This window comes from Lodderomyces beijingensis, assembly GCF_963989305.1.
Source record: "Lodderomyces beijingensis strain CBS 14171 genome assembly, chromosome: 6".
In the NCBI taxonomy this organism is placed as follows: domain Eukaryota; kingdom Fungi; phylum Ascomycota; class Pichiomycetes; order Serinales; family Debaryomycetaceae; genus Lodderomyces; species Lodderomyces beijingensis.
Genome location: NC_089975.1, coordinates 243,098 through 267,539, shown reverse-complemented (window position 1 = coordinate 267,539; position 24,442 = coordinate 243,098). Strand labels below are relative to the sequence as shown.

At 46.8% G+C, this 24,442-nt stretch overlaps 10 protein-coding genes across 10 annotated transcripts; 5 read left to right on the top strand and 5 right to left on the bottom strand. All coding sequences in view use genetic code 12, as the record gives it.

The window, feature by feature from the left end:
* Positions 1–223: 223 nt before the first annotated feature.
* On the top strand, positions 224–2,509 carry LODBEIA_P48480 (uncharacterized protein; the record flags this gene model as incomplete). The annotated part of the gene is made up of 1 exon (XM_066975114.1): positions 224–2,509. The coding sequence occupies one exon, from the start codon at positions 224–226 to the stop codon at positions 2,507–2,509; it is 2,286 nt and encodes a 761-aa protein (XP_066831786.1).
* Positions 2,510–2,718: 209 nt separating this feature from the next.
* On the bottom strand, positions 2,719–4,116 carry LODBEIA_P48470 (uncharacterized protein; the record flags this gene model as incomplete). The annotated part of the gene is made up of 1 exon (XM_066975113.1): positions 2,719–4,116. The coding sequence occupies one exon, from the start codon at positions 4,114–4,116 to the stop codon at positions 2,719–2,721; it is 1,398 nt and encodes a 465-aa protein (XP_066831785.1).
* Positions 4,117–4,214: 98 nt separating this feature from the next.
* Positions 4,215–5,972, top strand: LODBEIA_P48460 (uncharacterized protein; the record flags this gene model as incomplete). The annotated part of the gene is made up of 1 exon (XM_066975112.1): positions 4,215–5,972. One exon carries the CDS (start codon positions 4,215–4,217, stop codon positions 5,970–5,972), a length of 1,758 nt encoding a protein of 585 aa, XP_066831784.1.
* Positions 5,973–6,008: 36 nt separating this feature from the next.
* On the bottom strand, positions 6,009–7,610 carry LODBEIA_P48450 (uncharacterized protein; the record flags this gene model as incomplete). The annotated part of the gene is made up of 1 exon (XM_066975111.1): positions 6,009–7,610. The coding sequence occupies one exon, from the start codon at positions 7,608–7,610 to the stop codon at positions 6,009–6,011; it is 1,602 nt and encodes a 533-aa protein (XP_066831783.1).
* A 185-nt stretch (positions 7,611–7,795) lies between these two features.
* LODBEIA_P48440 (uncharacterized protein) lies at positions 7,796–8,881 on the top strand (the record flags this gene model as incomplete). The annotated part of the gene is made up of 1 exon (XM_066975110.1): positions 7,796–8,881. The coding sequence occupies one exon, from the start codon at positions 7,796–7,798 to the stop codon at positions 8,879–8,881; it is 1,086 nt and encodes a 361-aa protein (XP_066831782.1).
* Positions 8,882–9,260: 379 nt separating this feature from the next.
* On the top strand, positions 9,261–10,241 carry LODBEIA_P48430 (uncharacterized protein; the record flags this gene model as incomplete). Its single annotated transcript, XM_066975109.1, has 1 exon — positions 9,261–10,241. One exon carries the CDS (start codon positions 9,261–9,263, stop codon positions 10,239–10,241), a length of 981 nt encoding a protein of 326 aa, XP_066831781.1.
* A 65-nt stretch (positions 10,242–10,306) lies between these two features.
* Positions 10,307–10,744, bottom strand: LODBEIA_P48420 (uncharacterized protein; the record flags this gene model as incomplete). Its single annotated transcript, XM_066975108.1, has 1 exon — positions 10,307–10,744. The coding sequence occupies one exon, from the start codon at positions 10,742–10,744 to the stop codon at positions 10,307–10,309; it is 438 nt and encodes a 145-aa protein (XP_066831780.1).
* Positions 10,745–11,875: 1,131 nt separating this feature from the next.
* LODBEIA_P48410 (uncharacterized protein) lies at positions 11,876–13,111 on the bottom strand (the record flags this gene model as incomplete). The annotated part of the gene is made up of 1 exon (XM_066975107.1): positions 11,876–13,111. The coding sequence occupies one exon, from the start codon at positions 13,109–13,111 to the stop codon at positions 11,876–11,878; it is 1,236 nt and encodes a 411-aa protein (XP_066831779.1).
* Positions 13,112–21,865: 8,754 nt separating this feature from the next.
* On the top strand, positions 21,866–22,927 carry LODBEIA_P48400 (uncharacterized protein; the record flags this gene model as incomplete). The annotated part of the gene is made up of 1 exon (XM_066975106.1): positions 21,866–22,927. The coding sequence occupies one exon, from the start codon at positions 21,866–21,868 to the stop codon at positions 22,925–22,927; it is 1,062 nt and encodes a 353-aa protein (XP_066831778.1).
* Positions 22,928–23,005: 78 nt separating this feature from the next.
* LODBEIA_P48390 (uncharacterized protein) lies at positions 23,006–24,283 on the bottom strand (the record flags this gene model as incomplete). The annotated part of the gene is made up of 1 exon (XM_066975104.1): positions 23,006–24,283. The coding sequence occupies one exon, from the start codon at positions 24,281–24,283 to the stop codon at positions 23,006–23,008; it is 1,278 nt and encodes a 425-aa protein (XP_066831777.1).
* Between the last annotated feature and the right edge of the window lie 159 nt (positions 24,284–24,442).

Here is a 24,442-nt window from a genome sequence, read left to right as displayed (position 1 = left end):
GGAATTGACACTGACCTTAGATGTAAAAACAGGTTGGTTCAACTCTTTTGATGATGGATCTTCGGTGGGTCCATGCGCTACCACATCACATCCCGGTCCAGGAATTTTTGCAAAGTTGAGATGCAAGAAGAAGATGGCCATCTTTGATAGTCGCTGCAAAAGCAAACACTGTCAACGGCCTCCTTCCCGGTTTTCCCTAGTTGCGTCTCCCATCAGATTTCAAATGGCCAGGCCCAATAAGCAAAAAAAGTACCCGAAGAATGGCAGGGCGAACGAGAAAAGAAAGGCAGAGGAAGAAGAACAAAAACGTCTTCGTGAAAGGGTCGAACAATACGACCCCGCCGTCGACGAGGCCTCCCTCGCACAGTTTAGCGACCTTCCAATCACTCAAAACACGTTAAAGGGGCTCAAGGACTCGGCGTTTGTGTCCCTCACCGAGATTCAGAAAAAATCCATCCCCGTTGCACTCAAGGGTGAAGATTTGATGGGCACGGCAAGAACCGGTTCGGGCAAGACTCTAGCGTTTTTGGTGCCTGTGATTGAGATCTTGCTCCGAAATGACATTACAGAATTCGATGGACTAGCCGCGTTGATAGTCTCGCCCACGAGGGAACTAGCTGTTCAGATTTTCGAAGTGTTGGTCAAGATTGGGAAATACAACTCTTTCTCCGCGGGTTTGGTCACTGGAGGAAAGGACGTCCAGTACGAGAAAGACCGCATATCGCGGATGAACATCTTGGTGGGCACTCCCGGGCGGATCTCGCAGCATTTGAACGAGTCCGTAGGCATGGAGACGTCAAATCTTCAGGTCTTGGTCTTGGACGAGGCAGACAGATGTTTAGACATGGGATTCAGGAAGCAGATCGATAACATAATCAAGCATCTTCCGCCAACGAGGCAGACTATGTTATTCTCGGCTACTCAAACGGATAGCGTTCAGGACTTGGCCAGATTGTCGCTAGTTAATCCCAAAAAGATCGGTTCTTCGCTGGACCTGGACGTTTCAGCAGTGCCGGAATCCTTGGATCAATACTACGTCAAAGTTGCCTTGAATGAAAAACTAGACGTTCTCTGGTCGTTCATCAAATCGCATTTGAAAAGCAAGATGTTGGTGTTTTTCTCATCCTCGAAACAGGTTCAGTATGCATACGAGACTTTCCGGACACTACAGCCCGGTATCCCACTAATGAAACTCTACGGCCGTCATAAGCAAACTTCCAGACTCGAAACAACAATGAAATTCTCCCAGGCACAGCACGCTTGTCTTTTTGCCACCGACATTGTGGCAAGGGGACTCGACTTCCCCGCCATTGACTGGGTGATCCAAGTCGATTGTCCCGAGGACGTGGCAACTTATGTTCATCGAGTTGGAAGGTCGGCTCGTTTCGGAAGACTGGGAAAATCCTTGTTGATGCTATTGCCGACAGAGGAGGAAGGTATGTTGAAACGGATGAAGTTGCACAAGATTGAGCCGAAATTCATGAATATCAAGGAAAAGAGCAAGAAATCAATCAGGCCTCAACTTCAGTCCTTGTGTTTTAAGGACCCGGTGATGAAGAATTTGGGCCAGCGTGCATTCATTGCTTATTTCAGGTCTGTCTACATACAAAAGGACAAGGACGTGTTCAAAGTAGACGAGTTACCAGTGGAGGAGTATGCTGCGTCATTAGGCTTGCCTGGTGCCCCCAAAATCAAAATCAAAGGAGGCGAGGCCAACAAGAACAAGAAGAACCAATCACGGCAGTTGCTTCAATTGTCAAAGTCTAATGACAATGGTGATCCAAGTGACCAACCGGCAAAAGTACGGACCAAGTATGATAGGATGTTTGAAAGAAAGAATCAAACGATTTTGTCGGATCACTACCTCAACATGACAAAAGCAAAAGATGCTGCAGAAGATAATGATGATGACGATGAAGATGGTGGGTTCATGACTGTGAAACGTCACGACCACGACTTGAACGAGCAAGATCTCCCAGACTTGCTGTTACCTGTTTCTAAGCGCCAGGCAAAGAAAGCCCTCTCGCGAAAGGCGACTTTGGCGTCCAAGGGCAATCCGACTAAACTCAAATTCGATGACGACGGCGTGGCGCATGCTCTTTATGAGTTGGAAGACGAAGAAGACTTTATCAAAGCTGGTGATGCTAAACAGCAGAAGCAAGACTTTGTTACAAAAGAACGCGAAACCATGAAGGTTCAGGACTTGGCCGACAAGGACATGGAAAGGCAGAAACGACAGGAAAAGAAACGAAAGAGAAAAGAAGCAGAGAGACAATTTAGAGAAGAGGCGCAGTATTCTGATGACGATGATGATGACAGGGAGTCAATTCCTGATTTGGAGCGGGACATGGAGCCGAAAGCCGACACAGATGGCAAGAAACGAAGTAATTGGTTTGATGAAGAACCGGCATCCAAGAAGCAAAAATCGCATGACAAATTTGTTGAATACAATGAGCCAGAAACCTTGGAAGATCTTGAATCTTTAGCGGCTACTTTAATTGGAAACTGATCTAAAGAAATAAAAAACAATCAAGAAAATAGCAGTTCAAATTGTTGGACATCTTGTCTAGTCTTATCGGTAGAAACTTCACTTTCGTCAAATTCAATCGATAGAAACTTCATAGCAACGTCCCTGGCTGCGGCATAATTCCTCTCTTCTTTCTCCGTTAAACAAGTCATTTCAACACCTCCATGTATAATAGATTCTTATACTAGTCTCTATATACATGGGGTTGCAATGATCTTATCCCTAACCGTACCCAATCGCATGACCTTTCCTGCTATTTCCTTACCTTCATCATCCACCATGTCCATTTCATCCAGGTTCGGGTCTTTCGCGGCTTTCAGATCAAGTTCCACCATCGTTAGTTCTTGTAAAAAATCTGCGGGAGACCCCTTGGTGACGTTTAGAATTATTCCGTTGCCTAGATCAATGGTGATCTTCCCTGACTGATGCACATTGAGCCTACCAAATTCTCCTTTTAGTGTGGAAGTGTTGGTCGACAAGACGGAACGGTTTGCATCCGCGGGCACTTTTTCTTCTTCCCCTTCACCTGCGTCTTCTTCTCCTGGCTCTACTTTAATTAAATCCTTCTCTAGCTTCACTTTGCTTTCTTCTTGCTTATATTCGGGCAAACGCAGCGGGAGCTGGAACAATACAAACGTGTCGTCTTCCTCGCCATTGTTGCCGTCCCCCATCAACAAGTCCACGATCTGCTGGTGGTCCGTGATCAACTTTTCGGACTCATCCTGCACAATTGAATCCGTTTGCGTGATTTTGCTCTCCAACTTTGCCTTGTTGACTTTTATCAGGGCAATTTTATCCTCTATATCTTCACTTTTGACCGCCTCCACTTCGTGGAGTGCCATCACTTCCGGTGTCGCGCTAACTGAAGGCTCCAACTTTACAGGCAGTTGCTCCTCTTTTACCTTTATGCTCGTGGGTTTTGGCCTTTGTATGCCGTCGTCACGGTAGGGTCTGTGTGGGAACAACTCGACTTCGCTGTCTTCGAACCTATATTCCTTCGTCATGTTTATCTTTGTTGGATCATTATCGTCGTCGTCATCGTCGTTAAGGTCGTTATCGTCGTTATCGTTGCTGCTGCTGCCGTCAATACTACTAGCGGACTCGCTGTTCTCCCCTTTCAAACCTGCCTGCTTGAGCTTCAACTTGCTGATAAAATCTGGAGCTGACACTTCCCCGCTGCTGCTGTAGATCAAGTCTGACGTGAGACCTAGTTTTGAGCCGCTCGAGTTTCCTATGCCAACTGAGCCAGCTGACAACGGACCTTGTGTCACGAGATGAGTTCCCGCGTAGTTACTACGTCCCCCGCGGCCTTTCCCTCTCATTGATCCTCCGCGTCCTCTAGCAGACGTCCTCAGTGCATCGGCATTCTCTTCCTTGACTCGAGGTGCCGATTTGGCACGCTCCTCCTTGGACTTTCTTTGGACGACTTTCGGCTTGAATTTCAACCCTGATCCAGGTGAGCTAGACGACGGCTTCTTGGAATTTAAAGATTCCAACCTGTTTGACATTGCTTTGGGGAGATTGTTGGTCTTGAATTTGGGCTTGGGCTTGGTGGAAACCGTGATACTTTGAAAATGAATGTACTCCATTAAGAGAGCACTGAAAAAAAAATTAAGGATATATACCGAGATGAGCTTTTGATTTTGCAGCCTTCAAAGCAACGACCTAGTACTTTTTTTGAGTAAACATGGCCAGACGTACAAGAAACATCCAGGAGCAGGATGTAGAGCTAGATGAGGTGGACCTGTTTCATTCAAACAGAGACAAGATACTTCTTAACGACGCGGGGGAGTATGGACGTCGGCACAACGAGGAAGACGAGGGCTCCGAGGAAGAGGTCATGGGAGTGGAAGATGACGAAGAGGATAGTCAGGAGGACCATGGAGACTCCGACTTGGAAGATGAAGCGTCAGAAATAGAGGGGAAAGGAGAAGAGGGAGAAGGCGAGGACGAGGAGAAAGGATGGGGTGGCAGACAGAACTATTATGGAGGCGATGATGCCAGTGACGACGAAGACGCCAAGCGGATGACAGAGGAAGCGTTGAGACAGCAGAAAAGGCACCTCGAGGAGTTGGAAATGGACGACTATGTGGATGAGGCTGTGATGGAAGACTGGCAGAAGAAAGCCGCCGCTTTTGATGGCCAAGGAGACACTGCATCGCAATTGGTGATTGATACGGGTGTCTCCATGGACCAACTCGACGATAACGAACGCTTGATCATGTTGCGCCAGTCTTTCCCAGAATTCATACCGCTAATGAAAGAGTTGGAGTCTCTACAACCTAGATTGGCGGAGTTGAGAGATATCGAACACCCGAACCGCTGCATCCAGATTAAAATTGCTGCTCTAGCAGGTTACCTTGCCTCGATATCATCCTACTTTGCCTTGTTTGTTGACGGATTGCAGAGCCAAGAAGGGTTCAAGTCTATGAAGGACCACCCAGTGATGGAGACCATATTAAGTTCGCGCGAGGTTTGGCGACAAGCAAACGAGTTGCCAACGGAAGTGGCAAAATCAAAGGCACTGGCGGAGACCGCGTTTGAAAAGACGGTGGAAGTGGGATCGAGCGATATCGACGAGGATAACTTTGTGGATGCCAAGGAGTACCATGATGATGGCGAGGAAGAAGAAGAAGAAGAGGAGGAGGAGGAGGAGGAGGAGAAAGAGGAAGAAGAGCAAGAAAACGAAGAAGAAGAAGAAGGAAACGAATCGGATGGCGCCATTGATGTTCACAAACAAAGAGTGATAAGACAAGCATTAAACACGGCGGAAGACGATTTCGCGGAAGGCAACATAGAGGACGTCGATTTGGAAGATAAAAAGCGCCGAAAGAAGAACTTGAGGTTCTACACGGCCAAGATCGATAAGGCTGCTGCTCAGAAAGACAAGGCCATATCAGGAGACATGGACGTGCCGTATAAGGAAAGGCTTTTCGAGCGACAACAGCGACTCGTTGAAGAAGCTCGAAAGAGGGGCCTTGATAAACGTGACATTCCCGATGCCGAAGATTACGGCGATGGTGATGGCGATGGCGATGGCGATGGCGATGGCGATGGCGATGGCGATGGCGATGGCGATGGCGATGGAAGCCATTACGAGAGGATCAAACAGAAGAAGCAAACCAAACAGGACAGCAGGAAATCCGCTCACTTGGCAGCGGTCAAGGCAGCCAAGGAGGGCAAGCTAGCTGAATTGCAAGAGGAAGCGGGCGAGGATGGAAAGAGAGCCGTCAACTACCAAATCTTGAAGAACAAAGGTCTCACGCCGCACCGCAAGAAGGAGTACAGAAACTCGAGAGTTAAAAAGAGAAAGCAATATGAGACTGCCAAAAAGAAACTCAAATCTGTCAGGCAGGTTTACGATAGTGAGAAGCATAGAGGTCCATACGAAGGAGAAAAGACGGGTATAAAGAAAGGGTTGTCGAGATCAGTAAAGCTAGTGTAAGGTGTATATATTTTGTTACCAAATATATAAATACAATCAACGGCTAAATTGGATATCGTCGATCCTGAGTATAGACTTTACGCACTCTGAAGCCAAAACTATTGCACTTGTACACACCAACACGGGCTGCAACACATGTTCATCAAATGTGTTTGACGCACCAGCTCTTCTCACCGACACGCCGGCATTTTTCTCTCCATTTTCGTGCTTGTTTCTCAAATCGGTGACGACGTTGATGGGGTTTAATCCGGCATTCTCGGCCAAAGTGGTAGGGATGACCTCGAGTGCTTGCGCAAACTCTTGGTAGACAAACTGCTCAACTCCAAACAAAAGATGCGACTCTTTCATGAGCTGTCTGGAAACTTCAATTTCCGGTGCCCCGCCGCCGGCTATCAATGCCTTTTCCTTGACTAGGCACCTGATGACACATAATGCGTCATGCAAGGATCTCTCGGTCTCGTCAACGATGAGGTTATTGGCGCCCCTGATGATGATAGACACTGTAGGTTTGGTGTTTTTGGATGTGATTCCTTTTATCTCGACAATTTTCGATCCCGAGCTTTCTATTTCCTCAATCACGTTGGCCGAGCCCAATCTGTCCTCTGTAAAGTTTTCAATATCGGCTATTGGTTTGCACCCGAGCGCTTTCGACAAAAACTCGACTTCGTCCCTTTCAATGTCCTTGATCACCATTATGTTCAATTTGGACAAAAAGTGCAAAGCCAAGTCGTTAACGGCGTCCCTCAATATAGACTTTTGGATGAGCAACACGTTACACTTTGCCTTTTTGATTTTCTTGCAAATGTTCAACAAGTACGCTCTTTCCTCCTTCAAAATCTTGTCCATTTGTCTATAGTCGTTCACGACCACGTTGTTCTCCATGTCTGGCTTTGGTGGAGAGATTTGGAACTGGATCAATCCAATCTTCGCCTTGTCCACCCGGGTGGGTCCACCGGCATTCTTGACCACGCTCTGGGTCAACACCACTCCATCAACGAGCTCGGTGTCGTCAATGGTGCCTCCCAACTTCTTGATCAATCTGATGTCGTTCAAGTCGACATTGTCCTTGTTTTCATTCATCACTTTCAAAACGGAATCTACCGCCAAAGGCGCCAATAGCTGCGAGTACTGCGACACGATCTTGGAGCTCAACGACGTCGACGCGGCTCTAATCAACGCTTCTCTGTCCTCGAGTTTGATCTTGTGCGCCATCTCCAAAAGAATCGCGACACTTCTCTGCGCCGCCCTCTGGAAAGACTCGGCAATCAACGTGGGGTGTATCCCCTTGTTGAGTAGTCTCTCCGCGGCTCCAAGGAGAGCACCAGTCAAGATGGCAACGGTTGTCGTTCCGTCGCCCGCCTCGACGTCCTGCGCATGGCTCACGTCGACCAACATTCTCGCTGCCGGGTGCAAAACTGCCATGTGCTTGAGGATGGTGGCCCCGTCGTTGGATATTATGATCTCGCCGTTCTTGGTCTTGATCATCTTGTCCATGCCCTTGGGCCCAAGAGATGTCCTGATGGCATCCGACACGGCTCTTGCTGCTAAAATGTTTGCTTTGCGCACCTCCTGCGGCTTTTCTTTGTTTTTGAAGGTGGCATTGGAGGGCAAAGCCTGAGCTCTAGTCACTGATGCCATTTTCGGAGATAATTGAGGTTAGTTGCCTTAGTTAGTGATGGACAATTGGTTCAAGGCAGTGAAACTTGGCTCTGTTGGTACACATACAATTTTTTTCTCATTCGTTCGACCTCCGGTTTTTTTTTCGTCCTCTGCTTCCACGAGATTCCACGATGCCGTTTGCACCGTGATCCCGCCGTGTGTCAATGGCTGAAGTTGCAAGGTTTGAAGAGATAGCTCTTGAAGCTCAGGAGGTGCTAGACTGCTCGTTTTCAAAATGGGCACCCTTGTTTCGGGAAAACGTGTTTCCATATAGGATAATCTCGCCACTAGCCGAGGCCTTTCTCAAGTACTTGCTCTCAGATGGGATCGAGTTGCCATCTTCAAAAGAGGCAAAGGTGGTCTTGGAGCGGAACAGCGATAACGAGTACAGTGACTGGGAGGAGGAGGAAGAAGAGGAGACCAAAATTGAAGAAGTTGGAGGTGAAAAAGCTAGTGGTGATGCTTGCATTTCGGCTCTTTATGAGCAAGTTTCACGAGACATCAAAGATCTTGGGGGCAGTGTCATTCCAAAGTTGAACTGGTCGAGTCCCAAGGATGCCAGATGGCTAATGCCGGGAAACATCATCAGGTGCACGGGGGTGGACGATGTATTGTTGTTGCTTAAATCTTCGGACCACATCACTGATGATCTAGTGGATCCGTTCCTGGAGGTGCAAAGCGGCAGCAGCAGCAGCGGCAGCAGCAGTAGTGTGCCGAGCGTTGAGTACGAGTTGGTGTTGAAACAGTGGCAGGATATCAACCCCGCATTGGAGTTCCGCGTGTTTGTCCGGGACGGGAAGATCTTGGGTGTAACGCAGCGAGATTTGAACCACTATGATTTTCTCAAGGATTTGCACCTGCAGTTGAAAGCCAAGATTGACGCATTTGTAACTGTAGAGGCTATCCCGAGACTAGACGCGTCCTTACCTGAGTTGAAGAAATACACCTTGGATGTATACATCCCCGAACCTTTTGAAAAAGTCTACATCATTGACGTCAACCCGTTTCTGAGAAAATCGGACTCGTACTTGTTCACCTGGAACGAGCTCTTGACGAAAAACGTCACCAAAGATTACGAAATGAGGCTAATCAATGAGACCAATATGGGTGCTTTTGCGAAAACCCAGTTTAGCGAAAGCAAGGTGCCCATCGACGTAGTCGGCGCTAGTCATGACACCGAGACGTTGATTGAACTAGCGAGAGAATGGAGAAAATTGCAAACTAATGGCTCCTTGGGTGAAGACGACTAACTTTGATGCCATATAATAAGCTGGTGGCTGCTTATTAGGGGGTATTTTTTTCGCTTTTTTTAAGGGGTAATATTTCGTCTGGAATGAAACATAAGATACCATCCATTCCCATGGATAAATAGTATCGACACCGAGTTGAGGTGATACTTCTTGAGTTTGACTGGCCAACTCGTTATCCTCTTCTTCTTCTTCTCCCGAGATTTGAGCTCTCTGTCTTGCACACACGAACACGTAGATCTGGCTAAGAGGAGTGGGTCACCTGGTGACTTGCACGTGCACACGGATGGCGATCTTCCAATGCGCAAGAAGTTGAAATTACCATTGCTGATACAACACCCCCCACTATAAAGCAACTAAACAGCCACACTTGATCTATACCATGTCCATCCAACTCTCGTCATCCAACATCTTTCCCGAGGACTACCGCGGCCGCTTGGCGGAGGGCGCAACGTACGACGCGCGCAACAACACCTTGTTATGGGTCGACATCATCGTGGGCGAAGTGCACCGGGTGTATCTAGCCGACTTGAACAAGCACGAAGTGTTGAAGTGGTCCGAGCCGAAAGAGTCGATTGGGTTCATTGGCTTGACCAAGAACCCCGACGTGGTGCTCGTGTGCGGCAAATCCGGACTCGCGAAGGGAGATTTCGCATCCAACACCATCGAGTATTTCTTCATGTATCCACTTAGCGCTAGGGAGAAGGAGAGATTGAGGTCGAACGATGGGATCATTGACCCGTGGGGCCATTTGTGGATTGGGCTCATGACCGATTTCGACGTGAGTGCCGCCGAGGGCGGTGTGAAGCCGGAGGGGAAGTTGTTGCGTATCACGCTGGACTTGCAGCAGGTGGACGTGATGCTATCCAACACGCTAATCTCGAACGGGTTAGCGTTTTGTAACAAGGGCACCAAGTTCTACTGGACGGACTCCATGGATTTCACAATATGGAAGTTTGAATACAACCACGAGCGCAATGAGCTATCGAATAAAACGGTGTTTCTAGATACCAGGACCATTTTTCCGGGGGTTGACGATGCTGAGCCTGATGGAATGGTGCGCACTGCTACGGGAGAGATCTACGCTGCTGTCTTTAACACGGGCACCATTGTGCATGTCGATAAACAGGGCAACTTGATTGAGAAGATCCATGTGCCTGCTGCCAAGACCACCTGCGTCACCATTGGAGGCCAGGGCGGCAACGAGTTGTTCATCACTACGGCAAATGAGAAAATGGACGATTTCGACGCCAAGATCGACAACGCTGCTTTGTTTGGCGACCTTGGTGGCTTCTTGTTCAGGTACCAGGCGGCCGTGGACCTCAAGGGCCAAGCGCAGAATATCTGGGGTGGCGATGTATAAAAAATTGAGCCGTCTCTATATATATAAATACTTTTTGCTTATAGATTTTTTTTTTTCTTTTTCAATCAGCTTTGGTGTTCATTCTGCTCCTCGGTGAGTTGGAGCACGAGATGGACAAACTCATCCACCAATTCATTCTCCTCGATCCCACCAGCTCGTAGATCAGTGAGCTTGAGATTCATCACCTCGAGTTTCTGCTCATGGTTGAGGTTGCGGATGAAGCCATCTTGGAGGATCGTGATTAGCGAGAGGAGGTGGAACTGCAACGCTGGCTGTTTGAGCAAGTACTGGATCTTTTCGTTATTCAAAAGCAGGTCGAATTTGCTTCCGTTGGTGGTTGTCGAGGCGATGTCTGTAGCCGGCAGCGATGGCTCGACGTCGACACTTTGTTCATGGTGCTGGTGCTGCGTGGACTTGTAGCACTTGAGTGAGCAGTAGGGAATCTTGCATTTGGGGCATGTGTATTTACTCGTCTCGACTCGGCATATCTGACATAGTGCCATTGCTCTCTAGTCCACAAGGGGGGGGTTTCAGTTTGGCTGTGGTGTGGTGTATGTGGGTGTTGCAAGCTGGGATGAGGTCGTGTAAAGTGGGCATCGCCAGTGGACTCCCTCCAACCAACGGTATGACGAGTAGGCAGGGACACAACCATCTTCTGGAGAAGCGACCGGATAAGCCAGTAGCAGCCAGTATTGGTTATGCGCCGATCCAATTGGCGAAACCAGCAGCTCCAAAATAGGTATAGAGATGGTGTAACAAATAAGGGAGCAGCTAGGTTCCCGCTACATGACAAACATCGCCCTGAACCACACCACATGGATTCCATTTTTTGCAGCGCATTTTGAGCTATTCTCCCGGTTCTCTTTCAAAGAAGTGCTTTGCCGACGTAAACAAGACAACAGGGGGGCAGAGACAAGGAGAAAGAAGCATCCTGGGAGGAAGGAGGTTATGAAAAAGCGCCAGCAAAACTCAACTTCTGAAAACAATCAGGGGCATGGCCAAAACTACACGACTGTTTGGAAAATGGCTGCGAAACATCAAGGGAGGTGTTTTGGCTGCATCGTCTCCAATTTGGCAACTAGCTTCCCCATTTTCGGTTTTCGCATGGCGATTGGCGATAGATACAAAAGGAGCTATTGTTTTGTTGAAAATGGACTTGCAAGCGATTTTGAAAATCTTGTTGTATAGAGGGGCCTCCTCACCTGATTGACAACCGGGTGACAATTTGCCTCGTGGAGATAGCATGGCTGAGGTTAGCTGAAGCAAGAGGTATAACGATGGCGAGCTTACAATCTAATATCAGACTCAAGTCCTTTATTGTCCGTAATTATTCTTTGTTTTTCTTTTTATATATTTCCAATATATACCCAAATTATAGCCCGTTTCATCATATCGTTTTGTTTAATAAATAACCAAATCAATTAAAAAAAAAAAAAATTAAAGAAAAGAATAGGAAACTTGCTGAACCATGAAAACAGTCATCCGGTTTCAATGAAAAGATAATGACCATGATATGTTCCTGTCTTTCTTTTTTTTTTTTTTTAATTTGACCTGTCCTTTTTGATTTCTCGTAAATCGTCATAAAGTTAAATGCAGTGTGTAGAGAGTTTTAAAGATTGCGTCACGTGGTCATCTCACCAGTATACGAAATAAGGCTGGCAAGTGTAAGGGTTGACTGCGACTGAATGCACTTGTGGAAGTGGCGCTGGAGCCTGGTAGTGAAGATAAGGCTGTTGGATAGCCGTGCTGTAGGTGGTGGTGTTGTGCTTGGTGTAGAGATGCAGCAGTTGCAAAGGCGGAAGCGTTGGTGCCAAGTACTGCTGGTGGAGGGTTGCAGGTGGCACGGCAAAGTTTTGCAGGTGGGAGTGAGGTTGGCAACATGGCTGGGTGCAAGGCAAGTTGCCGTTGTAATATGCAGTTGGAGGGGCAGCAGAGGTAGGCTTGTAGTTTGCTTGAGGTGGAGGAGGCATGTTGACGGGAGTGATGCACATTTGTGGAGGCAAGACTCTCACCGGGTTGGAAAGCAACGAGTTGTTTGTCCTTCTCTTCTTGTTGCTGCCATAGTCCTCGTGGCTGTGGCTAAAGGGAGTGTGTGGGGTCAATGGATAGTCCAAAGGCGATGAAAACGTAGTTGTTGCAGAAGGCACCGGCGAAGCGGCAGGGCACAATAAAGGTGGAGTAATGTTGAGATTGGTTGCCTCTTGCACGGCACCCACTCCTTGCCACGGGCTGTAGCAGTTTTGGTGCTGCTGCTGCCTGCTCGTCTTGTCGTCATCTTGTCCAGAACCGACATTCACCAAGGCCTTGAACTTGTTCAAGATGCTCCTGTTGAAACGAAACAAGCTGTCGCACTCAATCATGCTCCAAAACTGCACGTCTTGAGACATTTCAATAAACGACAATTTAAAGTTCAACGAGGCAAGAAAGTACAGCTCAATCGAGTTCAACAACTTCAAGTCCAACTCCACCGTTGGCATCTGCTTATTCGTGGTGTCAATGATGATCCACCACGTCTTGAGCGTGTAGGACTGGTCGTCGTAGCACTTGTTGGACAAGATCAACGAGGCGAGAATCATGTAGATGATGGTTGAACTGGTCAAGGTTTCCGCTGTTTCGCCGTCCGTTTCCTCGCACACGCTGTGGCTCAATATGCTGTTCTTGTAGTAGTACTTGTACAAGTAGTAGAGCGAGATCATCAAGTTTGTCGAGGATACTTGCGAGTTGTTGATCAACTGCTGGATAAACTTGCCATATCGAGTGTTGAACTGGGTGAACAATCGATGGCTCGTCAGCAGCGCGGGAGACTTGCGCGTGTTTGATATTAGGATCCAAAGAAGCTTGATGTATCCGTTGATGTAAAACTGGTCCATGGCTTTGTTTTTTTTTGATGTTTGATGTTTTATGGTTGAAAGTGGTGGAAATAATGTGCGGCACGAGTGGTTGCGAAACGAGCTGATCACTAATAAATTTAGGCTGCAATAGTGGGAAAATGAAAAACTGACTTGAACCAACAACAGCTAGCAAACTATGGTGATTGGGTCCTGGTTCTGGTTCTGGTTCTGGTTCCCGGTGAAAGACGATGTTTATATAAATATATATTTATGAACAAGCTCAGGGTATGTTGGAGGAAATAAAGATGTAAAACGAATGGAAAGGGTATAGACTGTATAAATAGCATGTCCCGACTGTACCAATTTGAAGTAAGTTGCAGGATAATTCCCACCAGAATATACAAATCAGTGATATTTTTAGGAGGGCTTACCTACTTACTTTCTTTCTACCCTCCCACTTTCTTTTACCGTTACTTTTAGTGCTGGAGAGTTAAGACTAACTACATTTCAAACTATTACCCTGTGCTTGATGCTGTTACAAGCCCACAAGCCCACATAACACAACAAGAGCTAAGAAACGACGAGAGCGCACATAGACCCTAGACACCAGACAATAATTTCGGGCACACTTGTAACATTAACAAGCTCACATATTATTAAGTCTAGATATCAAGATTGCAAAAATTGCCTCTGCTTGGAACAATTAAAATTTTTCTCATTTGTTAAAATGTAAATCTCCCAAAAATTAATTTGGAGCCAATTTGGTGCATATGCAGGTTAAGTTTGGTTACTTTTACGTTGGGTTGTGTTGTTGCTGTGGTGGTTAGCGCAAGAGCCTCTGTTCTCTGTCTGAAAAGACTGGGTGTCGTTGTCTCCTTGAGTTTCTGCATTGAGAGATGATTCACTTGTTCTGCTCTGTTCCGTTCCATCTTGTCTTTGTCTTGTCATACTTTTTCTTTTTCTTTTCCCATTTTTTTTTTTTAATATTTGTTTAATTTGTTTCGCCAATTTCCTTTCGTTTCTGTAGTTCTGTAATTATTGCCATGGTGGGTGGTGGCTCCGTCTTTTCTTGTCCTGGCTTGTCTTGTCTTTGCTTTGCTTCTTGTAGCAGAGCCGGTTGGGATCTTCTTCTTCTTTTGTGTCTGGTGCCCCGACCAAACCCGCCCGCCGTCGTCCTCGTCGTCTGGGTCAGGTTTGCCATATTATTTCCAGTTGACACTTCGACAGCACATTTCGTCTCATCTCAAACTCATGCTCAGGCTAAGGATTCCTAGAACAACCAATGGCTTGAAGCAAATTGAAACAAAAAAGCAAAAAAAAAAGAAAAAACCGCCACCGCGGGCTCCCACCCTTTGTTCGATACTGGTGCTCCTGTTGCTGCTGCTAGCTGGAGCTCTCCCTTGAGGTTTTTGATTGTCCTGTTCCTTTTTCCACTTGTTTGTTTGTTTGTTTGTTTAATGTAGAGTCATGTAGCAACTTGATGTATGTCTAAATCTCCGCTGGCAGACGCTTGTCTCCGTCTGCCGTTTCCACTGCTAGTACGGTGCTCATGCTCATGTAGTGCTGCTGCCGCTGCTGATCCATCTGTCTGGCCCAAAGAGTCTTGCCTACTTGTATGCACCAGTCAATACGGTTTTAAAATTTTGCCATCCTCTTAGCTCCTTCACCCAACTACAACAAAGCCAATTAAACAGCACATAAACTCAACATATTAAACTGCCATACATGGAGGGTCATCTCAAATCCAACCACCTTCACCGCCAACAACAACAGTGCTGCAACTCTCCATGCGTCTACATGGAGCATGAACAACAACCATCCACCTGAGTGACTGGCTAACTAACTAACTAGCACGACTATATTTAAGCCAATTTAAGATACTGGTGGAAAGAGTTAAAAAAAAAAAAATTTTAATTGTACAAGCAAAAATCTTAGTTTTCAATGCCTGAAACTCCCAAACACACCTTGATTCTATGGAGAAACAATAGAGCTGCAGTAGCAGCTTAAGGTGGGAAATTTTTTTTTGGCAAGAATCGAGAGGTTTTGCTTGGGCTCGAGGGGGGGTGAAACGGAGTCTGGATCCACTCATATGTGTGTACACACACACACGGAGACTATACGTGAAGTAGATTCAGTTATGTCATTGTCGCAAAATGTTCTTCTGCGACACTGGCCAAACTGCACGACCATGCCATTATATTTTGTGGCCACTTTTGTGTAACGCGAAAAATTATCAGTAGATGAAGATTTAAAATTTCTCCTTCTTCGGTGTGATGTTACTTTACACCGCCATTGCCATTGCCACCACCACAATCTCAAAACCAAGAGCTGGGTTGGCTACAACCAACAGCAAATTTCAGATGAAACTTCACATACCATTGCCAATTAACCTACCACTGTGATTCTCTTTTTTTTTTTTTTTTTTTTTTTTTCTGTTTTCTTGCATGATTTAAAGCCAGAGACTACGAGTCACAGCGCCTCCACAAAGGCTACAACAACAACAAGAACAACACCCGCAAACTCCTTCTCCTCCGTCTACAGGGCTCAGCTGAGCATGCGAAAGAGCTGCTCTGGCCCCCCATACCCTGCTTCCTTTGTGTTTGAAGTCAAGACACTGGGTATCCAAAAAAGAAAACAAAAAAATAAAAAGAGGATGAGAGACTGCAAATCGTTTACCCGCAAAACAGTACAAGTTGCATCATGAAAGCATCTTTCATCCATCCTCTGTGCGTTGTCGTCACCGTCACCGTCATCTTCCTCATCTTCTTCTCCTTTATCACTACCCCCTTTTGTTTGCTTCTCCCTCTCTCTCTGTCCACTTGTTGCGCGCCAGATTTTCTTTTTCTTCTTTTTTCTTGCCGGTGGTGTCCTGCGCAACACGGCAAGCCGGGGGGGCGGGTTGATCCCCCTTCCAATACCGCCCGATGTTGCTTCAACCAACCAAAGAAACAAGGAAATAAAGAAATAAAAAGAGGGCTTGAAAAATTGGAGATTTGCCTTGCTTGGTGTTACGTATTACCCTTTTTTTTTTTTTTTTTGCAATTATTGGCTGTGGCATAGATCCGTGCTGATGCGGATGCTCAGGATGAATAATTTCTCCTACACTAATTAAAAAAATATATAGAGAGAGAAACTCTTGGGACACCATTAGTCTTAGTCTTGCTTGATTACGACTGCATTATCGTGCTTTTCCTCAGCGGACTGTGGAAATTATTCTGCTTTGGTGATTGTCAGGCTAGGGGCGAAGGAGCAGCTTGAGAAGCACACGCTTATGAAACGAAGGGAATGGAAAATGGCTTCCTTTGTTGACGAGTCCCCCCCAAGCCCCAGTTTTGCTGTTTCCTTGTTGTAATAAACCATACCTCCAACTACAACAACATAACATCGAGTTCTTGTTGCGTGCGTTTCAGGTTTGTCACCAAAATCAATTGTTTGTAGCGTGTGCCACCCCAACCCCCCCCTCTCCCCCTTTTACCTTCCCTCCTTGCCTTTGCCTCCTCTCCAAAAGCGCTGGCCGAAGTCACGGCTCCATCTCTCTCACACGCCCTTTTTAGTTGTTCTAAAATATTGCCACTAACACTCGCCCCCGAACAGCATTTAGGTCTGGCATTGCAGAGGAAGTTGGCGCAATCACAGACAGCACGCACTACGCGTCAGTGTTGCCTCTGGTTGCCTCTGGTTGCCGCTTCTTTGTTCGGCGTCATCGGGGGTAGAATATTGTCGTCTCTTTTGCAGTTTGAGCTTTGCAAGGTTGAAACGAGAGACCATGTATTGTGCTCTCCCTTTTCCTCTAAGGCAGTGGAGCAAAAGTCCCCCCCCCTTGTTGGTTCTTCCCTGCCCACGAAGAGTCCTGGTTGTTCTTGTTGTTGTTGTTGTGCGTCAACAAGTGGAAATACCGTGTCATCTTCACATATGGTAGCGACCAAAAACAAGGCCAGACTCCACCTCCTGCAACCTTTTGGCTAATTTTCTTTTATCTAACCAGAAACGAAGCAGCTTGGCTTACTTTTTGGCAAAAGAGGAGCTCTAATTCGACCATGTATATCGACGTAATATCCCTTGGTTATATGGCAAAGAAAAGTGCTGCATCCGACCAACACCCACAAACATCCAAGCTAAAATAAAAAAAGAAAAAGATGCTTCTACTTGATCACATCTCAATCAACTGATCTCTTCCCTCAACCTACAAAAGACAGAGGAGCAAAAGGGACAGCCCCCCTTTTTTTTGCATCCATTGAGTCGGGCTGCTGAAACAAGATACCTTTCACCCTATTCTCTACCTCTTTCGGTATGTTTTCCCTATGCGGCGTTTCCGGCGTCTAAAAGCATCGCGAAATGCGATAATACTCCCGTCTGGTGCTTGATCAAGTCAACATAACCCTCGAAAATCTCGAGCTAGTGCAGCCCACATCTCCCATCTCTCTTGTGCCAGTGAGCTAACTTTATTTAGATTTGCTGCTGTAAAAATGAAAGAAGGTGGGTGGGTAACGGAACGTCAGGGTAAGCTCACCATTTTTTTTTTGTTTTTTTTTTTTTGCAACTTGCATGAGAAGTTGGACTTTTTTTGGTGATGAAACAGGATTAGAAAAGCTCCATTTTGTGTTTTGGATCAATTTGGTGTGAGCTGTGTGGTATGAGCATGAGTAGGAAGCAGGAGTGTTCAATCTCGTCTCAGTGAATGTTAGCTAGCGGGTTGCGGGTTTGCGAGTTTGCAAAGGTTACTGAGTCAGAGATGTTATGAGGAACACCCGCTCTGGTTTTCTAGCACCTACAGTTTTCTTTTTCCAATTATGAGCTGCCGGGAAGACTGGGAGATAGGATGTGCTTGTTCTAGAGAAATCGTCCATGGCATGACATTTAGAATGGTTGGAGAATAGCAGCTCAACTTCAGCTTCTCCTGCTAAATGTACTCTCAAGAGGTTTCCCGGTTCGAGAAAGTTTCGTATTTGACTGCGAAAAAGAAAACATAACCCAGCGGACAAATTTGGCAAAACGGAAATTGCAAATCCATTACCCTTGGGGGGTCACTAATTTAACAAGAAACTGGGCAGAGACTGCGAGCCCCCAATCGTCTCCAAAATTGTCTCCAAACTCCCCAAGACAGGAGGAATTGGAAAGACAATTAGCCAGCAGAGAAGAGCCGCCATTGCCGCGCTGCGCATTCGCTATCAGAAAGTGTCCGTTGGTGTCGGTTCGTGTCAGCCAGAGTCTCATAATTTTTTGCAATTTTGCATGTCCTGCTCTGTGTGGTATCATTCTGAGTCGAGATGCCCGTGACTAAGCGGGAGAGGTATTGTAGAAGCGAATAGCTGAAAGTTGAAAGGGGACATTGTTCGTATATGGTGACGATTTATCAATAGGCCTGCAGTTTTACAAACCAAAGAAAAGAATAAAGAAGGACATCTAGTTGGTTTTTGAATCTAGAAACTTTACTGCAACCTTTTGAAACTGAAGCATGGTTCGTTTCAAGAATGTTCAAATTTTCTACTTCCACTTCTATGATCATTTTTCCGTTTCTTGTTTCTTGGTTCTTGTCTCTTGTTTCAAATCGTCACCCGGTTTTGCATTAGTCCTAAATCCTAAAGCTTAACGGACTTAGCTCCCGCCTCTACAAAGTGAACCTTCCCACTCCAGTCCTCCGGATATTTCCAGACAATACCCTCAAAAACCGATCTCTCCCCAAAACAAAAGAAGTCACCAAGCTGTGCCAAAACAGAGCTGGCACCGCTGGTGCGCGACTCAACCTAAATGCGACAATCGATAGCTATTAACCAACATATGACGCCGAAATAGAAGAAACTAAAATGTTTCGAAAACCTAATCCAAAGTAGGCCCATCTATCTTTATTGTAAAAAAGGAAAAAGAAGGGCAAAATTGTTTAACCGCCTAAAATCGCCTTAGAGGCAGAGTCTATGTGTGTGAGACGTGAGACAAGAGCCCAGAGGACTCTTCTATGTGAAAAATAGACCAAGATGAAGACTTACTAACAGGTGTGCGTAGCATAATAAGGTGGAAAAAAAAAAACAAAACTACTTCACCAGCCTTAAATTGCTCAGTCAGAGCTCCTACCGAAGGAGGAAGGAGGAAGGAGGAGGGCGAGGACTGCGAGCGTCGGGGTTCTCTGTACTGGGTGCCTTGGCCGGGCTATTGCCCCGGTTGTTGCCTCAACAACGACCGTTACAGCACCACGAACACACATCTCATTCTCGAGAATAGGAATTTGCGGTGCAACACGCTGGAATCCGAAACCAAAAACAGATTAGTCTATTCTCTTGGATAAATTAGGAGATTGAATTTCATCATGATACGTTTGAGGTGCCCCATTTTTGCTCCGTGTGCATGAGATTTGACTTGAGCATGGGAGTTTCACATATCGATTGGATAATGTGCGTTTGTTTCTGAGAAACATGAACAAAAGGCTGCAAATGAAACCCCCCCCCCCCCCCCCAAGCTTTCTACTTCCCTTCCTTGTACGAGCAACGTATTCCACACTGTGCTCCCTCGCTTCCTTTTTATTTCGGCAGTTGGTGGTGCAGCCTTTGCAATTTATGCAGCGTTTGCTGAGTTCTAGCAGGTCAACATCGAAAGAAAGAAGGATTTGCAACCGCGGCACCTCGTCTTTTTTCCTTTTCCTGTTTGTTCTTGTTTGTACAGCATGGACAGCTCATCATCACGAGCAGCTGACTCCACGGTCCCCCCAAAAAAAAAAAGAAAGCCTTGAGCTATGAAGGTGAAATTTTAATCGCTATCTTCATGGGTGGTTTCAATAGCAATGTCAGCTTGCCCAAAAAAAACAAAAAAAAAAAAACACCCTATACTCCTATGCCTTTTTTGATTGATTGTGTAGATTAGAATTAGAATCTTTTGCAGAGCAATCGAAGTGAGTTCTCGACTGTGCTGTTCTTTTGTCGAAACGTATGCAAACTTGCAATTAAATTCAAGCATGACCACATTACCGCTCGTGGGTGGAAACTTTGGTTATTTTGAAGCGATTTGCAACCAAATTGTGTTGAACTCGCTACTTGCTGAGCAGGTTTTTGCAAGTGGGTCCTTACCACAACCAGTATCGGGTTTTACTCTTCCTGAATACGAATAGACTCACCAGTGACTCATTCTCGAGCGTCGCGTCCTTTTCCTGGCTTGACCTGGGGTCGGGTTCTTCTTCTTCATTCGATGGTGGTCATTTTGGAGAGATGCGGATGCAAGAGAGTCAAAAACACACCGTGAGTTGTCTAGCGCCTCTCGTGACGGTCGTCTATAGGGTAGCCTTGCGATTTAAGCTAAATATGCGAGGACTCCCTTCTGGATACGGGACTGAATCAAGACCCCCGCCGTAATCATGAAAAAATTGATGCCCTTGCTCGAGACTTTTTTTTTTCAGTCTTCTTTCATGCTTTCTTGCTATTTGCGGCTCCACAAGGCAACTCGGTATTTTGACGTCATGGAAATACTGACCCTGGCTTGTCACTTCATAACCACCACAGACGCTACGTTTGGAGAAATTAAACGAAAAGGGTCAATTCCTGGGGCCCAGGGGGTGTGTCGAAACACACCTGAAAGCTTCATTAATACCTGCAAAAACTTCTACTCTCTTGTACGGTGTGGAAAAGTGTGTGTGTTCTTTGTAAGTCACACCAGAGCCGATTGCTACGTGGAGGAAGCTCCCCGCTGTCGTCCCCAAATTGCCCAAATGGCTGAGCCGGAAGGGTGCCGAACGGCTAATTGGACTAAACCTTCCCATCGTGTGTCCTTCCTCCCCCGATGAAAACCCACCACCCTCCAGCCTAACCCTTCCATTCTCTCGTCCTGAGGCTGCAAAATTCAACCTTTTTAGCGTTGTTGCGTATTAGAAGCCAAAGAGCAATCTCAAGCCAACAAAGAGCCCTTCCCGCCTCTCTCTGTGTGGCTGTGTTGAAGGGAAGGTTTTGCAAGAGGAGATTTGGAGACTATGCCGTGGGCGTTTTTTCGTGATTGGTGGTTTTGGTGATAACTCCCACTGGGTGAGATTCCAGATTTTTTTTTAACAACCGTTTACCAGTGCAGCAAAATTTGTAAATCTCAAACAAGACCTTCTTTCACGTCGATCCAGATCTCGACCAAACCTGTTCCCCCCCTACTCGATAACTACGGAAATTTAGGATCACCACAGTTTGGCCGAGGTGATTTCGACTCGCTGACACGTCGGTATTTTGCTGATGATGGGCTGATAATCACTTGCTTATGCGAGTTGAAATACATCCTGGACGACAGATAGCACCAGTTTTATCAGAGAGCATCACTCAGAGCAATCTCTAGTCCACAGAGGCTATTGTTCATCTGGTATAAAAGTCAAAATCAAAACCTGGAAATTTCGTTCGGGAATACCTGCTGCTTATAAAGCCGTCTGCTGCCCGGCGTTTCCGACCCCCCGTCTGGTTCGCAGCTTCCCTTTCCTTGCACACGCAATGTTTGCTTTCCATCCACTGCCAAACTCGAAACGTCATAGTTTGCAAAACGCAACTAAAACAAATAAAGAAAAATGTCAAATTTTTTTTTTTTACGCTTGCTTGCTGTCATGCAGTCTCTATCAAACACATGAAAATGTGGTCCAGCAAGTATAAGAAAGCGATCGATTGCAACTCCATCTTCTGGTTTATATGGGCTGGTTTTCTTCCATAACCTGAGCAGTTGTCCCTCCCACCACCTAGGCCACCACTCGCTTTCCCCTTAAGCTCTGCGCTCTACGCACTAGCCACTACGACCCTCGACTGCAAGGGAAAAAGAAAATAAATAAATTAAGACGATAATAGAAAGATGGGTTCCGCGGAGAAACAGAAAAAGCCCGCTATTCGGTTCCAGGTCATCCACTACTACCTCATCCCCATCGTGGCGTTTGTCGTGTGGTGGGGTATGTTGATCGCGATGCTCGCCTGCTGGGGTGCCCAGGGAAGACCCATTTATTCGTTTATGAACAACCACCAGGACCCGGTCTATCTTTCCGATATCGGTGCCACGAATTTGCAGCCATTGTTTATTTCGTGTGCCGGTTTCCAAGGTATCTTCTTTGTGGGCACATTGATTGTGGGCATGTACTTGCGCAAGGCGCACAAGATCCAGCCCTACATCTCCCACCACCAGCCCCGATTGGCCATTGCGAGTATCATCTGCGCCGCTATTGGCCAATTGGGTATTCTTTTCGTGTCCATCTTCAACACCAAGAACTTTAACAACGTCCACTTGACGATGGTTGGGATTTTCATTGCATTTTGTTTCTTTGCATGCTGCTGCGACTTTGGCATCACCTATATTTTTGGAACCAACAACAGCAAATTGGACCCCAGCCACCCCGTCACCGTCTTTGGCAAGTCCAACCGGGCAAACTTGTACTATATTGGCTTTGTCTTGAAAATCATCTGGCTCTTGGCCGCCATTTGTTTCGCAGCTGCGTTTGGCTACTACATGAAGCACGACCAGGACTCCAAGTCGGCCGTGTTTGAGTGGTTGATTTGTTTCTGGTACGGCTTGTTGTTGATCTTGTGGGCCATGGACTTGATCCCCAGTGCTATTAGGAAGTACAAATCGAGGCACCCGGAACTTTACAAGACCAACCAGTCCGATTATGAGCAACAGGTGGGAAGCAAGTGGGAGGAAGACATGGGCGGCCAATACTCCTCCGATGGCGATCAGCAAACGTATGTCAATCCGGGAATCATGCAGAACCAGCGCTTGGCGCAGGAGAGATTCAGCCAGGACAACCTGCACTTTCAGAGAGCCCAGCCTGCGCAGTACCCTCCTCCCCAGGGCTCCAATGTCGTGCCAATGACCTCACAACAGATTAATTACCCGCAGCCAGTCGAGCCCGTTGCTCGATATTAAATAAGGACACCCTCTAATCGTAATACATTTATTTTTGATCTCGCAGAAGTATGCACCGCCGAGTAGACGTTGAAACCTCTACAAAAAGTCTATTCGTTCCTGGCCTAGACCAGTGAGACCGTCAATGGACACTGCCTCGAGTCGGCCGAGATTGCCCCTCATTAGCAACTTCCACATGGACCTCTTCAAGAAAATCTCAATCACATCGCCTTCGACCTTGTCCGACATTTTCCTCTTCTTTGATGCTCGTTTCTCGTCCCTCTCTTCTTCAGATGGAAAAGCGGGATTCTCGCCAATGAGATCGGTGACCCAGCTCGACTTCATCTCGCGCCCATTGATCAACGTATGCAGCCTGCCGAACCCGGCAAAAAAAGTCATCGAGGTCTCATCCACAATCGTGCCCAGGATAAGACCCTTGAAAACCTGCACCAACTTGGCAAACACCTTGTCCCGGAAAACAACCGTGGCCAAACTGGTGCGTTTGTTCAAAAACAACACCGCTGTCCCCGGGTCCTCCTCTGAATCAACTTGGAATATCAAGTCGCGCACCGGCTCCTCTATATACGGCCGCGAGTACTGCATGGGCCGCTCGATGCTCTTGTCGCTTGGCGACGGATTCAGCAAGCCCCTGCGCGCCAAGTGGTTCAAGTTCAACACAATGCACCCCTTGCAAACCTTGTGCAGCACCATTCGCTGCTCCAACTCTAGGAACCGGTAGTACCTCGCTTCCTTCATGAGCAAAAGTCGGTGCTCCTCACTTTTGATCACGGAGGGGTTGCCCTTCAACACCTCGAGCAAGTCCCTAAACAAGTCCGAAGAGCGGCCCGTCACGACGGCCGGCCGCTGGGGCGGCGGCCGCATCATGTTCTTGCGCTCAATCACTTGCAAATTGTCCGATAGCAACCGCTCGGCATTGATGGTGAAGTAGTTGGGCGAGTTGCCCTTGCTTTGCAATAGCGCCCGCGGGATCTTGAAGCTCTCGCTGCCAATGCTGGCAAAGTAGTCTTGTTCCGTGAGCACTTTGCGGAGCCCGCTCAATCCAAAGTAGAACGCATCGCTCCAAAGATGCATAAACTCGTAGTCGTTGGTGATGTTTATCGAGTACCCCTGTAGGTGGTTATATATCTTTTCAAACACCTGCGGACTGCGGTCGAAAAACAACACTTTCTCTTTGTTCTCGGGATGGCTAAAGAACTTGGTGAAGTAGGACGGCGAGTCCGAGGACAAGGAAAGCCCGCTCAACCGGAACAACTTGTACCCCACCTGAATCGAGTAAACTTTTTCATGGGGAAGAACAACTGGAACCGCGGGATCGTACTCGTCAAAGGTTTGGATCGGTAATGTCGTTAGACTCATTCAATTGGAGAAACCGCTAAAAAAGAATATGGGTATATTTGGAGAGAGGGGGCTATCTCGGAATGGCATCAAGAAAGTTGATACTGTTTTTTTTTTTTTGGTGGTTTGTTTGGTCCCAACCATTTTGATTTCTTTTACCTCAATAAGCCAGCGCTTAGA